Source organism: Pleuronectes platessa, chromosome 23, assembly GCF_947347685.1.
Source record: "Pleuronectes platessa chromosome 23, fPlePla1.1, whole genome shotgun sequence".
Taxonomy (NCBI): domain Eukaryota; kingdom Metazoa; phylum Chordata; class Actinopteri; order Pleuronectiformes; family Pleuronectidae; genus Pleuronectes; species Pleuronectes platessa.
In genome coordinates, this window is record NC_070648.1 from 13,648,573 (window position 1) to 13,664,878 (window position 16,306).

A 16,306-nucleotide genomic window follows, 5' to 3' on the forward strand; every position below is an offset into this window, starting at 1 on the left:
TGAAATGAGACAGTGTGAAGGAAGTGAATGATGATGATGTGAAGGAACGTAAACAAAGCAGCCCCATCGGGTTTTTGACTACACAGGGTGTGTTTTTGTTCGCTTGTGTAGGAATTTGCATACAGTGTGGGTACACTATCATACAATTTGCCACTGTAGGTCAATAAACTTTATATCAGTCATTTACAGATAGTCTTTAAAGGCTCAGGGTCCACTGACTGCTTGACTGGAAAAGACAAATATTATTTTCTTGTAAAACTTTCTTGGTGTCGACAACGTTTTCTCATCTGTCACCAAAATAGCTTATGTATAAATAGCTTACAGTTGTGTCCCACTCACACACACACACATTAATACAGTGCATCTATGTGTAGCAGTTTCTCTATCATACATCACTCGTACACTGTCGTCACAGCCATCAGGGGGTTTGGTATCTTGCCCAAGGTCACTTCAGAATGCAGGAGTTGGTATCAAACCACCTCTGGTTAGTGGACGACCCGCTCTACCTCCTGAGCCACAGCCGCCCAGATTTGTATGAGAACAATATTTCACACATTGTGTAAAAAACAATATTAGACTCCATTAATCCAATTGCCCTGCCTGTAATTTGGAAATGAAAATGAAAACATTTCAATAAGCCTTATTTAAAGGCACAGTCCGTACTTTTCTGCTGCTAGGGGTCTCTCAATCCAAACAACACCAAAAGACAGAGTTCAGGGAGGTTCTGAGGTAGCGTGGGATCATCGGGGTTGTTGTCCCGCAGCATTCATCATTCAGGAAGTTTTTATCTTCTCCTCTCCAAACCGAGCAGACATGCTGATTAAACCCAGCGAAAAACACTCATGAAAGGTGCTTCACGTTACAGACCCGCTTACTGACGCTGTGTGACTGACACCGGGCGTCTCCGAGGGGCTGGGAGCTGGCTGCCGCGAATGTTTGCTCAGCTTGTTTCTGTGATCACTTCAGATCCAGATGTCTGATGACTAAAATCCTTCATCTGTGTCAAATGAAAATATAATAGAAAAATGTGGCTTAAAGTTGAATTAAAAACAGCCACTGACAGGTGAAGACCCTGGAGGCTGAAGGGAGAGTGTGCTTCTACTGCAGCAGTCTCTCTCTCTCTCTCTCTCTCTCTCTCTCTCTCTCTCTCTCTCTCTCTCTCTCTCCTCTCTCTCCCCCTCCCTCTCTCATACTGTAGTTATATAAGTCTAAGCTCGAGTTTGACAATGTTGGTTTTTAAAGGGCCAATAACGACGGCAAACTGTGATACTTTTCCACATTAAAAAGACGTGTATGTGTATATATGAGTGCAGGTAAATACATGTATACCGTAGTCTGTATATAAAGATGGACGACATGACAGCTCCTGAAAGTGTAGCCAAAATGTCTGGAGGACCCCCTTGTGGCTGACTGTTGTAAAGGGCATACACCTCACATGGTTTCTGTCATTTGAGGCAGTTCCCATCCCACTGATGTATGTCCTAGTGCTTTCTAGGGTTGCAAAATTCCGGGAATATTCAAAGCTGGAAACTTTCCATGGGAATATACGGGAATTAACGGGAATTAACAGGAATAAACTGGAAATTGTGTGGGTAATTTATTTACCTTGTCATATACAGACATAAATATAAACATTTTGTTTTATCATAGGCTGATTTGAGCCCTGAGGAAACTTTGGGCACTTGACTATATGCTTCTGCATCTTTGTGTCATTCTTAACATAGGTCTTTGCACAGTATTTGCAAATGTACACAGCCTTTCCTTCTACATTGGCTGGGGTGAAATGTCTCCACACATGAGATAGTGCACGTGGCAATGCTCTGTAGAATAAGATGAGAAAAAAACTTGTAAAAACACACTAATGCAATGCCAGAGATATAAATAGTTAGAATCGTCTTTAAAAATATTTTACCATTGATGGATAAATAGATAATAGAAATAGGCTAGATGAACAGGTGAACAATCCTCAATCAGCATGTTAATATATTTCCCCAGTAATATCATAGAAACTTACCTGACTAGTCCTGCACACTACAGCAGGCCTCAATAGCCCTGCTGTAGTGTACAGGATGCTGGGAATTATCTGTGCATGTAAAGGGTTGAAATTCAACATGCAGCGTGTGCTACATTCCATACATCTTTAATATAGAGTTTTGAATGATATTTTTAGTGCTCAGCGTATAATTTGTGTAATTTTTTTTTTCTAAATTCCCAAAATTCCCAAGCTGAATATTCCCATGGAAAGTTTCCAGAAAGTTTCCGGAAATTTACCGGAAATGTTCCACCCCTTTGCAACCCTAGTGCTTTCACTGTAAGTTTAAACTTAATAAGCTATTTGATGCAGTAGATTTGGTTGTGAAGTGTTTGTCCTGGTCGAGTGTGTGTGCCTGGTGGGACCTAGATACTGCGATTCCACACCACAATCACTTCTGCGCAGACTCTCGGTCCAAATGAAAATCTTTAGATGAAGCTATTGATCATCTTCAGCATATGCTAAGTTTTACTCTAAGTTTGAAAATGGTTGGAAACATTTGGGAAGCACGCAGCTTTTTAGACATTTTAATGTAGAAAAGTGACACATTTTATCCTCAAGTCAGTTTTCAAGAAAACTAATGCAACAAAGATTTTCCCAATCTATTGAGCAAATTGTTAAAACAGTTGAGAACAGCCCAAATAGTTTGTACCAGACTGATGTATTTTGCAGCTGATCATTTGATGAGTCATTAAGGGGGTTCAAGAACAGCTGATTCAAAATAACAGCTGTTCAAGATATCTTCGCCGCAGAAGAGCACGACAACGTGCGGCTGTTTTTATTTCACTGGGTGAAAAGTTTAACGGCAGGAAATGAAAAGCAGCTTCTGCCAACACGATGACTTATTTCAGAGGGACGCATGAGACACTTGTGAGGACGAGTGGAGATGCAGAGTTTCTCTTCTGGAAATCAAGACGTTTTATAAACAAAGCAGAGGGAGCCGTCGCAGACTCTGTGAATGCGGTTTATACTTCTGACTCACACACACACACACACAAACACACACACACAGCATTCGTCCTCTTTGGGCATTGACATTTGTTTTGGCTTGTCCTCCTCAGGGGCATTCATTGGCTGAAAAACGCACACTGACACATCACACTCGCGTGCACAGAAAACAAGCACACTGGAAGAACGGAGCAAATTAGCTGTCATACACTGTCTGAGGGAGATTGATGTACGAGCATGGCTATGAAACTCCCACGTTCTCTGGAGGTGTGAGGCATCTAAATATCAACTCCCAGCTGCACAGAAACCCATTGTGAAGCTCACTTTGCCATTATTTTGCATCTACACGTTGTAAACATCAGGGAATGAATGAAAGGGCCTTCTTCTGCCTTACAGTGCTCTATGCTTTTCCATATGAGTGGGAATAGGAGGTGCATTTACATTTTCTCCTAAATTATGTTTGTACTGTAATTTAAGGGAAACTTTTAGCATCTAGGAACACCTCCCTCCCTTGCCTAGAGGCCTGCGTCATTTGACCATTTTTGCCTCCGGCTTTTCCAGCGTTGGCATCGATTAGGATATATGCCTGTATACATAATGCAGCTAAGATTGGAATATTACACCTGTATATTACATTTTTCTTTCTAATTTTGCAAAAAAAAGATTCTACTCCTATTCATTTTACCATCTTGTTCACCTAGGGCATGTGTCATCAAGCTGTTGGTATCTGCTGTGTGTTGATGTTACACAAAGCTGTGAAATCTCCCTCTTGGCTATTATATTGGGATTAATTAGTATATATGTGGACATAATGGCATTAGGCACATCATATTCCAGAGGTCTTAATTTGAGTATTGCTTATTCAGAGTGTGACAGTAATAAAGATAATCAGACATTACTGTTTAGGTGGCAGCGTGTTATTCAAACTATTGGCTTCATTGGGTTAATATCAGAATATTGGTGTCCATTCTAACAAAGTAAGTGAGTAATGGAAAGAAATGGAAAAAGGTATATTTGACTTGATGTTAGTCTGTGGAAGAGTTTGGACGACAACTCGACAGCCCATGCTAGGCCTTATTTAAATCAGATTAAATTAAATAAAAACCATCGCCAAGCTCTGTGAGAACATGCTTTTATTAGAGCTTGGCAACAGTAGTCTGACAATACTATTTCATCTCTCTCTTTTTCAAGAGCTTTCAACCCCTCTCCAATTTCATCAACAAATTATGGCGACTTGACTGACCTTGAGTCGGCTCAGTTGTCCAAGTGGTCCATGTTAATAACCAGTAAATGGACTATGTTTATTTCATCTACATCCAACAGACTTTATCAGTGGATGATGTCAACTCACCAATGGCATTATGGTCGGCTTAATTGCTTGTGAAAGTGGTAAATGCAAGTGAATTAGGATTCTTTTGTTATTACGAATGGTTTTTATGGTCCCAGACCTTTTAAAATTGAATACTGACATAAAAATGTGTTTTAAAGTCCCACTTCATCAAAGCGTGGGTCAGAAGGGAGAAAAGCCTCTCCCTGCCCATCCTTTGCCAGTGCTTGCTGTATTTGTGGAGCGAGTGCTCGGCGGTCAGGATGACGGCAGCGAGTGAAGAGCTGTGCCATGATTTTGGACCACAAACAGTAGATCTTTAGAAGGAAGGTGGTGATTCAGGGGGGTGGAGAAAATAACAGCGCTAATGCAGCACATGCAACGAGACTGTCCTCCCAGAGAACAGCGGGTTCCACTAGGTGCTCTTGGTTAGAGCGGCTAATCAAAGAACCCCCTGATTCAGTTTTTGTTACATTCTCTTTGACTTTTCTTGGCCGTGCAGCCCCTGGTCTTTGCACCGTCGCTTCAGGGGAAACTGTCTCGGTTGTTTACTTCTTCTCAGTCGGTCTCAGTTACGATGAGGCCAGAGATGTGTGCGTCAGAAATGTTTTACCTCCCGAAGAGACAAAACGCCCGAACAGAGAAGAAGCAGCTGCTCAATGAACCCGACATCTGGTTAATTAAGAAAAAGAAACCAATTAATGTTTAACAACGTCACTGAGCGCCTTAGGAGTGTATTAACACAAACATTTTACAGATGGTATAATAAGGTGCTGATTTAATGAATTGTAATCCGCTATATTATACTAAGAGGGTTTATATGGTGAGATTTGCATGGGAGTAATTGAAACATCAAAGTCATTGATGAAATGTAATGACTCTAAATCTATAAATATTTGATGGCAATTATGCCTCCGTGCTTATGACAGCTTTCTGGTTGTCTGTCCTATTCTTGTGAATAAATATTTCGAGAACGCCTTAAGGGGAATTCATTCAAATACTCTGTGGATTTAAGGATGACGGATTAGATATTAATGGTCAAAGTTTAAGGTTGCTGTGACCTTACAAACCCATTTTGGAACTTGTGGCGATAATTTTTCAGGAATATCTCGAGAGAATTTCTTCAAATTTGCTACAAATGTTCACTCGGACTCAAAGATGAATTGATTCAATTTGTGGCCAGAGGTCAAGGTCACATTGACCTCATGAACTTATGAATATATCAGGAACATCCATAGGGAATCTCATTACATCTGGCCAAAACGTGACCTGATTAGCATTTGGAGGTCAAAGTTCAAGGTCACAGTGGCCTCACATAACCTGTTATTGACCTTTTGAACCTGATATCTCAACTCCACCTTTAGGGAATTCAAATTGTGACTTGGACTCAAAGATTAAGTGATTAGATTTCAGATTGCAAAGGACCGGATCACAAACCCTAGATTTAAGTTTCTTTCTAATAAAGAGAGTCAACATTATTGGAGTGCAGCATTCAGGCTTCCCCCCATTAATTTAGGAAAACAGAAATATTGTCGGGGCGGCTGTGGCTCAGGAGTAGAGCGGAGTGTCTACTAATCACAAGGTCTGCGGTTCGATCACAGTGTACCATATTCACCATTGAAGCATCCTTCAGCAAGATAAAAGCTCATACTGAACTGTAAAGCGCTTTGAGAAGCCATGAAGAATAGAAAAATGCTATTTCAGTATAGACCATTTACCATTTGTCTGTGAAATAGTTTTTTATTGATGCAGACAGTTGTCAGTTGTTGGTAAAAGTCTGAGAAAACTTGAATGGAATACTAAAGCACTATAAAACTTGCAGTTTATACTTCTGACACACACACACACACACACACACGCGCACACACACACACACACACACACACACACACACACACACACACACACACACACACACCATGTTTGAACATAACAACAAGCCATTCTTTGCAATAGTTTCACTAACACTTCAGCACATTTATTACCCACAACAATTAACCTTTCAACAAAAGCATGATGCATCTGACAGCTCTGTCGTTCTTACTGTCAAGTCACTATAAACACTGGTAGTCAATAGTATGTTATTATCAGCACTGGTGCCATAAAATGACAACTTCATTGCACATTATTGCCCATTTAGCAGCCGATGTGTGGGTGCTGGGCAGCCAATGCTATGTGGTCAGACTGGTTTAATGTTTAGGGACAAACCCTTTTTTTGTTAAACATTATCCGGCCTTTCTTCAGCAGAGAACCAAACATGCAGCATATTTTTTTTCCTCTCAGGCAGAAGTTATATTTTTTCCGATAAACAGGCATCAAATGTATCTGCACTAACCTACACTGACTTGGCTTTGGCATTTCCAGCCTCGCCACCAATCCCAACAAGAGCTTGGTTTTGGTATTCATTCCACTGTGCTGATTACAAGTTAGTGTAAATATTGATTTCGCAAACAGTGGGGTTTGACTTCCCCTGTTTTGTATTATTAGTGGGTTTTCCCAATTGAGATGTAGGCTTTTGCTCTAAACATTGTCCAGTCTATGAAAACAGGCTTCATAAAAGTTACACAACAAGGTTTTAACAACTAAGATGATACTCAAATACCCACAGGGATGGCTTTGGTTTCAGACGTCCATATTTTGAGTTGCACATTTTAGTCTCCTTCCCAAATACAATGGAGATGAATGTTGGATCAACAATGTTTCATTCCAGGAAGTCTTTTCAGATTAGTCTTAAAAATCCACAGACTTCACTGAGAGGAGTTTATATAAAACTGGATTACCAAGTATGCAAAGGAGACCTATGCCCTCGAGGGGCTAGGGTTAGGGTTACTCACTAGCCCCATGTTGAAACCTTGTCTTAAAGAGGCTCCTTGTGTCAAAATCTAGCTTTTAGTACCGATCATTTTTACCATGGTAGCGGCTTTTGGGATTGTAATGTTAGCCTTTTTATCAATTGATCGTTCACTGACTTGGTCCAGACTGAAATATGATATCTCAACAGCTATTGGATGATTGCCTTGAAAGAACTGAAAGGAAATTGGTTCAGACAAGAATGGTTCCCAGCGGATGAATCCCACTGCCTGTGGTGATTCCCTCACTTAAGCCTCACTGTGATGTTTATATTTGGGGTTTTATTGTGGAATATCCCTTTGTTACAGACATGTTCTTCTCAGGATTAATTTGAATAGATTTTAGTGTGCCCATCTAGTGCCATTATAACAGCAGGTTTTCCTGTCCATACAACACTAATCTTTAAAACTAAGAGACTAAAAGCCTCAGCTCTACTTCGTGTGATTGATGATTAGTATTAGCATGCTAATAACTACATATGTATATGTATGTTTATAGCTATGGATCAGGGGGCAGATCCAGGATTGTTTTCAACCTTAATTTCTCAACACTGTGACTCCTGAAATCCAATTCAACTTAATTCACCCCTATCACAATATGACAGAGGCAGAAATGTGACAGATTTGGATTCATCAAAACAAGTAGAATTTATATACTGCCTTGCTGCACTGCAATGAGAAAATACTTTGAAGACTCTGTTATGAGTGACAATGCTGTATTCTGTGCATGTTATAAGCTGCAACCCACTTTTTACATAAGTCATACGTAACAAGTGTGTGTATTTGTGTCCCACTTATGACTTTTTTGGCAGACAAGCTGTCTCCCATTCTTTTATGCCACACTCTCTTTCTCTCTCTCTTTCCTTACTAAACATTTACTCTGAGATTTAGGACTTTTACTGGTCTTATCTACAAGACGGTCCTTTGTATACAAGTGTCAGTACTAAATGTCTGTAGCTTCTCAAGTCAGACCCACAGGTCTGTGGATTTGAAAGTAACCTTTCCTGTAAGAAATGTAGTAAATGGCCGTGCTTGTCTTTAACATCGACTGTACCAACAATAACACAGGAGTTTTTAAGCTGTTGGCCTGCGCTGGCTCACTCAATTTTACTGCAGTGTGTGGCATCTGTTAAGACATAGTGTGGTGCATGTGTGTATGTGTGTGTGTATGTGTTTTGCTTGTGCGATCATGTGTATAGTGTGTGTGTAGCACACTTGCATTTCTGTGTGACATACATGTGACGTTATTAGCATATTCTTTATGAATGCTTGTGTGAACACATTGTCTTTGCATATGTGCATAATACACTATGTTTGACTGTGGCAGCATTTGTACGGTGTGCGTGCATGGCAATGTGTGTTTTGTGTTTATGTGTGTGAATGATATGTGATAGAGTCGGACATCTGGCCCCGCTAGGAGTGTTTTGTTCTTCTGTGTTGTTTAACTCTCCCTGGCAGAAATAAATCTGGAGTTGGCTACAGGTCTCCTGAAACATATTAGGCTGTGTTTGTATGAGAGTGTTTTTGAGTGTGTGTGCATGTTGTACCAATCTACACAGATTTTAAACTACCTGCAGTTTTCAATTCTCCCTTTATTTCTTCCTGTCTTTCCCACAAGTCATCTTGCCTAAACTACAACACAGGCACTTTTTCACTGCCTTCCAAAACCACCCATATGACTGACCTGATGCTTTTGGTTTCCTTGCTAATCTGCCACATCTGTTTTGTAACATTCATAAAACTGAAAGGTTGGTTAGGTTTAGGGGGAAGCTAAAACAAAACAGGTCATGGTTAACACCATACTAGCAATTCTATGAGGTTATAGTTTCCTTTAAGATAGAAGCAAATTTTAGTGTATTACATGCTTACCACAAAACAAATGATTATTTTACCAAATTTTGTGTAAACCCATACATATGTCGAAACATTTCTCTCCAACCCACAAATGTCACCCTTTTAGTAGTACAGTCAAGGTACCATCAAAGTTAGCATGATTTAGTTTCTGGATGTCTCTACCAATTTTATGCCGGTTCCCCATCCTTTGATGAACGTCATGGTCGCCAGAGGTTGTCCCAAGTGGGTCAATCAAATATTTGCTGGGGTATTTTAGTATGGTTAAAATCTATCTGTAATAGTTTAACAATGTCATGCTACGTCCTGCACTTACCAATATGACTGTAAGACATCACTTTGAGGGAAAAGCATTTTAACAAAAAATAAAAAAAATTGTAAATGGAGGCCTACTGTAAAGTGACTTGAGTGGTCATCAAGGCTAGAAAAGGGCTATACAAATACGGACCATTTACCATTTCACCATTAATAAATCACGCATAAATCACACCATAACATGAGCAGACAGTTGAAGGGATGGTCTCTGAAAACTGGACATCAAAACCCAATGAAAGGAAGTAAAGCTTTGACCGATCCTTCCAAAGAATTTGAGAAGTCAGGTTTGATTTATTTCAATATTCCTTCAGACAGGAAAAAAGAAAATCCATTATCCCGTGTCATCCTGTTATAAACCTTCCCCGTCGCCAGAGACCCCAATAAATGTCATAACATTGCCGGGTCCTTTTTTCTGTTTAAAACTGCTTTATTACCCCCACCTAGATAGATCAGGGGGAACTGATGCCACAGAATGACAGTGTGTATGTGCACGCAAGGGTAGGGGGGCTAATTTTTCCAAAACGAAAAAGCCTTGTCTATCTTTAACATCCTGTCCCCACCTCTTATAAATGGAAAAAGGATCCTTTGTGAAGGGTTGGAAGTGCAGGTTGAGAGAAAATAAATCCCTATAAGGGGGGACAAGGCGCAAGGAGCATTGGAATGTCGAAATAAACTCTCTTTCTGGGAAGGCTTGATAAGTAATAGATCAGCATCCCTTTTTTCATGCAGGGAGATGTATTTTAGGCATTGTGCACAGTATCACTGCTTAACCTAGGATACTTGAATGTTGTATTAAGTTGTAGATTAATTGAAGGGAATGGGGGACGTTGATATAACCAGGAGACACACAGGGTGGGCCTACATTAAAGCATGGAAGAACTTTCTCGGAGGCAAACTAGACAGAAGTCTGGACACTGTCTTGATGTATTCATGTTCCAAATGACAATTAGTAAGAACCCCCATCAAGTTCTACCCACATCTGTGTCTGTAATATCGTAGGCGAACATTAAAAAAAAACTACTTTTATTCTCTTTGCAGAACTCCTTCTCTAGCGTCTTTCACATGGAGTACGAGGAGCTGGGTGAAGTCCTAGATGCTCCCAAAAGGTAAGGTGATCACCCTCACTGCCGTTATTGAATTAAAAGTCCTGTAGATTTAACTTGAGGCGTACTCCCAACTTTTTCCACCGGCTATTAGTGCTAATGTTTCCTTGAATATGCACACTAGCCTTCTCCTCTCCCCCAGAGCCCCTCAGATGACGTTTGCGTAATGGGCAATCGCACAAGGATTCATTATCATCACATAGAAGGAGAAACAGGAAAAAAAAAAGAGATGTAAGGCAATGTTGTGGCAGCAATGGAAGACTTATTGGACCCATTCAGTCACTTTGAATTGAAAGAAAAAAGACAAGACTGAGCAGCTCAGTCCAATGCTCATATGTGTGCTGAGCTGATTTGCGGCCCCTTCAGGATCTTTTTGAGGTAACCCGCCTCATTCACCTGCCAAATTCCCAGACATTTGATCCTGGCTTTCAGCTCCGAGCTCTTGTTTTCATTAGCTGGACACTTTAGGCTTGATACAAGCCACATTTTGGGTCAACTTGACAGCTCCTTTATCACAATCTATTTATTACGATGAAGTGGGGCCTTTTATTATCTTTCAGGCGGTCCAGGACCTTTCCAAGATGGTCTATCAATTGTCCCTCATGCATACAAAGTAGGTTAGAGGTCAACATTATTGCATTGTGACAGCTATATAAGTTGCCTGTGGTAAAACAATTTTATTACACCGAATTGAGATGTCCAGTCTGTTAAAACTAGAAAGTCTGTTCATATCACCTGTCCTTGTATGTCTTGTGTTTTCAGTTTTTTATATGCCAGGCCCTCTAATGGGCTTCACTATGAGGCTCCACCTCAGCCTTACAAAGATCTTTGCACTCAACATTCAGTCAGGAGGTACTATTCATCCTCTGTAATACCCCATTGCACTTTTCCTTTGGCTGTCGGCTACCTTGAAGACAGATTGCAGCACTCAGCTAAACATCTGTCACCCTCTAGACCGAGATGTCCTCAGAAAAGCTTTTTCCGCCTGCTCCCTCCGACTTGCAGGCAACAGTCAAACCGTGGCTCCAGTTCAAAAAAAGAAAATGACTGGCATGTTAGTGAGGGAGTTCCAAACTGTCTGCTAATGCTGCTGAGGCTAGCGGATGCAAAGGCTCGGTTCACCAAACTGAATTTACTGGGGAAATGGAGCGCAAGAAGCTGTGGGTCATTTGAGTTTCTCCCGACATGATATAGATATGATATAGTTGTTTGGAGAGAAGAGAGCTGACATTAAGAAACCGAGGAGAGGTTGAGATCATGTGACAGAGAAAACTGAGTGACTCGAGGATTCACAGGCTGGATGGGTAGAATGTCTGGATGAGGGAAAAGGATCGGGGGAGGCTACAGCTTCCTGACATCAACCCATGCTCCAGCCAGGGGTAGTGAATAAGCGGTAATCTGATTTAAGACGCAATGAGATAGAAATCCCCACCCTCCCCACCCTAGAGACGGGTGGGCTTGCCTCCCGAGTTGCTATGCGGCCTCTAAAATTCAATCTCAACCCAAGCAACAGAATTGGATCATTGGTGTGTGTGTGTACACGTGTTTGTGTGTGACAGTGTGCATGTCTATTTGTGTGTTTGCCACATACTGTATATGATCCTTACATGGAAACTGCATATTTGTACTGTGGTCCACCTGAACAGATCTGAACCGATAACATAGTTATTGAAGAGTTGAAGAATCTAATTTTAAAATGTCATTTTATAAGGACGTATTCGTGACACTTAGCAGCACAGACACTGGCCATAAACAGTCACTAGTGCACCAAACACGTATTAAAGAAAATACATGTAGTTCCAAAGATTCCACCATCTACTCCTGTTAAAGCAAATACATCTAAAAAGGTACTCTGCCGAACTGTCGTAGATGAAACAATAAACGTGTGAACCATTACAGATTAGAATAGACCTCTTTTACAAGGAACAACTCAGCCTGATTGAGAGCCACAGACCCGGTTGGGCAAACCCAAAAGTCTTGAGAGGCACATTTACACATTCATGGATTCGATAGTTAAAGGAACTAATCCTTTAAAGTCAAAAAGGAAAAGTCTGTCAGGCCTTTTAAAGCCAGAAAAACTCACAGGGAATACTGATCTTTTCTCTGTCTTACACACTGTACGGAGAAGAGGGTCACAAGCCATGCGTTCTATCAGCCTTTTATTGGTTCTTTTTTTCACTAATACCTTCTCCTGGCAGAGATACAGCTAAGAGACATAAAGTCAATAGCGGCTGATAGAAAGCCCAGTTTGTGACCCTCTTTTTACTGGAGAAACAGATGGAGCTGTCAGATCTCGTGAGGTTTCTGCTTTGAAAAGGAGACTCGATGCAGTTTTCCAAGGACTAAACAGTAATGAAACACAGTGAGTGGATTTTCTCCACATTAAAGCTGTTAGGTGTATGTGTGTGTCTGTGTGTGTCTCTGTGTGTGTGAGGGACCAAGAAAAAGGGAAAATAGGCAGCTGTGAAAGTCCCAGCACTGTCAGGCGTGACACAACCCAGATGTCTTATCTTGTCTCGTCCTCTATAGTGTGTAATTTTTTACAGCCTTCTCTCATGGCTGCGTGTCCCCTGTTTAGATCTAATAACTCTTTAAATACCACTGTGTGTGTGTGTGTGTGTATGCGCTGGATCTGCTCTGGGAGGGCTGTGATACTGTAAAACCAGGCAGCTCCAACTGGGCCAACACAAGAGGGGAGGGGCCCTGCAGGATGTTAGCTTTGACCCGGCTGGAACCGCAGGAGGCTTTTTATAGTGACATTAACCCGAGGCTGCGGATTCCCAACGACACAGCGTCTGTTTCACCGAAGCAGGGAGTTCAGTCGAGCTGAACCGATGTGGATCCGGCTCGCAGGAGAAGACAGTTTTTTTTTTTTAACACTAACAAAGTGGGGGCAATTACCTTTTTATAGAAGGTAATTGCCTTTTCAGCGTTTGATTGTAGTGAATTGAAGGTGAATAGCGTAGAGCTGTCATGACGATGTCGTGGTGATGCCGGCAGCTGCTCTGTGGCCTAATCTAGGTCAATCACAGAGCGGGAGAGGAAATGTGGAGTTTAGTGTGTTTGGGTGATTAAGCTCGAGCACAAGTGCACAAACGGTGCAGCGTTTCCATATGAAATGTGTGTGTGTGTGTGTGTGTGTGTGTGTGTGTGTGTGTGTGTGTGTGTGTGTGTGTGTGTGTGTGTGTGTGTGTGTGTGTGTGTGTGTGTGTGTGTGTGTGTGTGTGTGTGTGTGTGTGTGTGTGTGTGTGTGTGTGTGTGTGTGTGTGTGTGTGTGTGTGTGTGTGTGTGTGTGTGTGTGCATGGGTGTGTGCGTAAGTGGAGGCAAGTCTGGACAGAACACATTGTTATAATTAGCCTGAAGCCCTAAAGTCATCCAAAATGAAACTCCTGCTCACAGGCTGGAATTTAAAAAAGTATATAGGACCAAAGAAAGTAAAAGCAGACGTAAGAATACTGCAATACAAGTAAAAGTCCTGCACTGAAAATATAAAAGTACAGCAGTATCATTTGCCAAAGTAAATTAAATGTGGTATTAGTAATCCAGAAACTCTCCTTTCAGAGTCGTATCATTAATAAACCATTGTATTGTTGAATATTATTACTTAATGTGGTATTTGGTCATTGTGCCGTTACTTAATGTAATGACGCACTGCATCCGATTGTAGGTTCCTCATATGGAACTACAGCTGGCAGGTCAATGCAGAGATCACATGTATTTATAAACAATAATCAAGTATTAGGTTTCTGATGCTCCCCCCCACTTTAACACATGTTTCCTATCTATCATTCTTTCTGTTATCTATTAACACACCCATATTCCCTCGTTCTCTCTCGCACACACACACACACACACACACACACACACACACACACACACACACACCCACACACCCCCCTTCCCACCGCAGCGCTCAAGCCAAAATCCACTGGCATTTGCCATAACCTCATATGATGTTTACATATCCATTTTCTACCGTTTATCATGCAGTATTATAGCCGACTCTGTGGCTGCACTGGGAGCAGGTAAAGATAATAAACAGGCTTATTAAGCGCTGACAGACCTGATTGACGGCTGCAGCTTTCAGACCTGGTGTGTGTGTGGGGGGGGGGAAGGCTGCAGTTCACTCCTTTACCAGCAGGTGCTTTTTTTCAATCTCTTGCTGTTTGTCCAGAGCTGAAGGAAAAAGCAGTTTTAGGCTTGTGATGGTTGAGACTTTGAAGCCAAAGAGCAGCTGAGTAAAGTTGTATTAGGGAATAGTCAACGTCAATCTTCCAAGTGTCTTTAAGTACATTTTTTAGAATCAATTTTTACACTTAAGAATTTAATCAGATCATGTATAATTGAGGGGATTGAGGGGGTAGAGTGGGTCGTCCTGAGTTTTATCCTTGATCGGCAGCTTTGGTTCTGAGTGGGATGTCGAAACATGAGGAACCAACATGTCCTGCAGGTCTGAAGAGATGAATCCAGGTGAAACATGGTGTTTTCCCTTTATTATTCATGGTTAGTGAGAGAAGCTGTTTGTGTTTTATGTGTTTCTCCTCAGGGACTGTGATGTCAGTCAGATCAACTACATGTACGCCCAGTACGTCCAAAACACAATGCAGCCACTCAACATCGTAGACGTCACCAAGGACCAACGCTTCCCCTGGACGGTCAGTACTCTCTCCTTTTTTTCGTTTCATTTTTTTGTTTCTCCTTTTCCCACGTTGAGTAATTAACCCTCTTGATCTCTGACAGAGTGAAAACCCAGATCACAACAGCAACCAGATAAAGAGTTTGCTCTGCACTCCCATCAGGAATGCCAAGAAGGACAAAGTCATAGGTACGAGATCTCTCTCTCTCTCTCTCTCTCTCTTTCTCTCTCTCTCTCTCGTGGAGCACCCTTCAAAATGCTAAACCTGGGCTTCAATCACATATTTTTTTATCCTCATGATGAATTAATGAAGACCGAAAGCAATCCAAGACCTAACCACTCTTTTAAAAACAGAGGGTTCTCTGAAAAAAACATTCACTATAACCTTGATTTCTCAAACACTGAGAATGAGCTGGTTTACAATTAAAGCCAAAGGTTTTGTCTCTCAGACGGTTTATATTCCACGTTTCTATCTGCTTCAGCAGCTGAGAAATGAGGGTTTTAGTGAGCCTGTAGAGAACCTTCATCACAGAAATCTTCTCCATCCTTGAAACGCAAACATGGATTTAGCCTGACTGGTGGCTATGCTGGCTTGATAATCTTACCCGAGTAGATGCTCCAACTTTGCCCCAGTGTCGTTCCCCTCACTCAGGTCGTCAGATGTTGTCTGAACTCCTTTGTTTCACCTTCCCCACATGAATTTGAGCAAATCACAATGCATTTTATTGGTCATGTGCCTTGACAACATCATATAACATCGTCACATGCAGCTCTCAAAGGACGAAGCACGCGTAAGTTGTTACACGCAGACTTAAAGGGGCTATTATGCACCTGGTCCTCAAGGAACACTTGTACTTTTTAGCATATGGTTAGCCATAAGGTCAATGAAATGAGATCACATTATTTTTTGCATTGTCAGACACAATATAATTTATAGTAGAAACACACGCTGTATCCAACAGAGAGAGCTGAGCCCTGCCAATCACTGATCCCAGATCCATGTCCTCAGACTGTCGTGGTTCCGCATTTACTTTTTAATGCATTGATTATTAACCGTCTTAAATCCTAGACCTGCGAACACTTTAAGCCAGCACGGCATTACCACTTCCATTATCTGTTCATGAATGGTCCTGCCACTCCATCCATCACAGTAATTATCGTCTGCATAATTAACTCCATTAGCTGACTAATGACCGCGGATGTCCCTCGGTGATCAGACAAAGCAGGTCCTCGTAGCCTCTCCT

At 41.4% G+C, this 16,306-nt stretch overlaps 1 protein-coding gene across 2 annotated transcripts in view; it reads left to right on the forward strand.

Moving 5' to 3' along the window:
* pde5ab (phosphodiesterase 5A, cGMP-specific, b) overlaps positions 1-16,306 on the forward strand; it is a 56,032-nt gene that overhangs the window by 15,815 nt on the left and 23,911 nt on the right. For both annotated transcript variants that reach the window (XM_053416778.1, XM_053416779.1), the window contains exons 8-10: positions 10,361-10,428; positions 14,973-15,081; positions 15,167-15,251. In XM_053416778.1, coding sequence (XP_053272753.1) covers positions 10,361-10,428; positions 14,973-15,081; positions 15,167-15,251 — 262 coding nt within the window. The remainder of the gene's footprint in view (positions 1-10,360; positions 10,429-14,972; positions 15,082-15,166; positions 15,252-16,306) is intronic.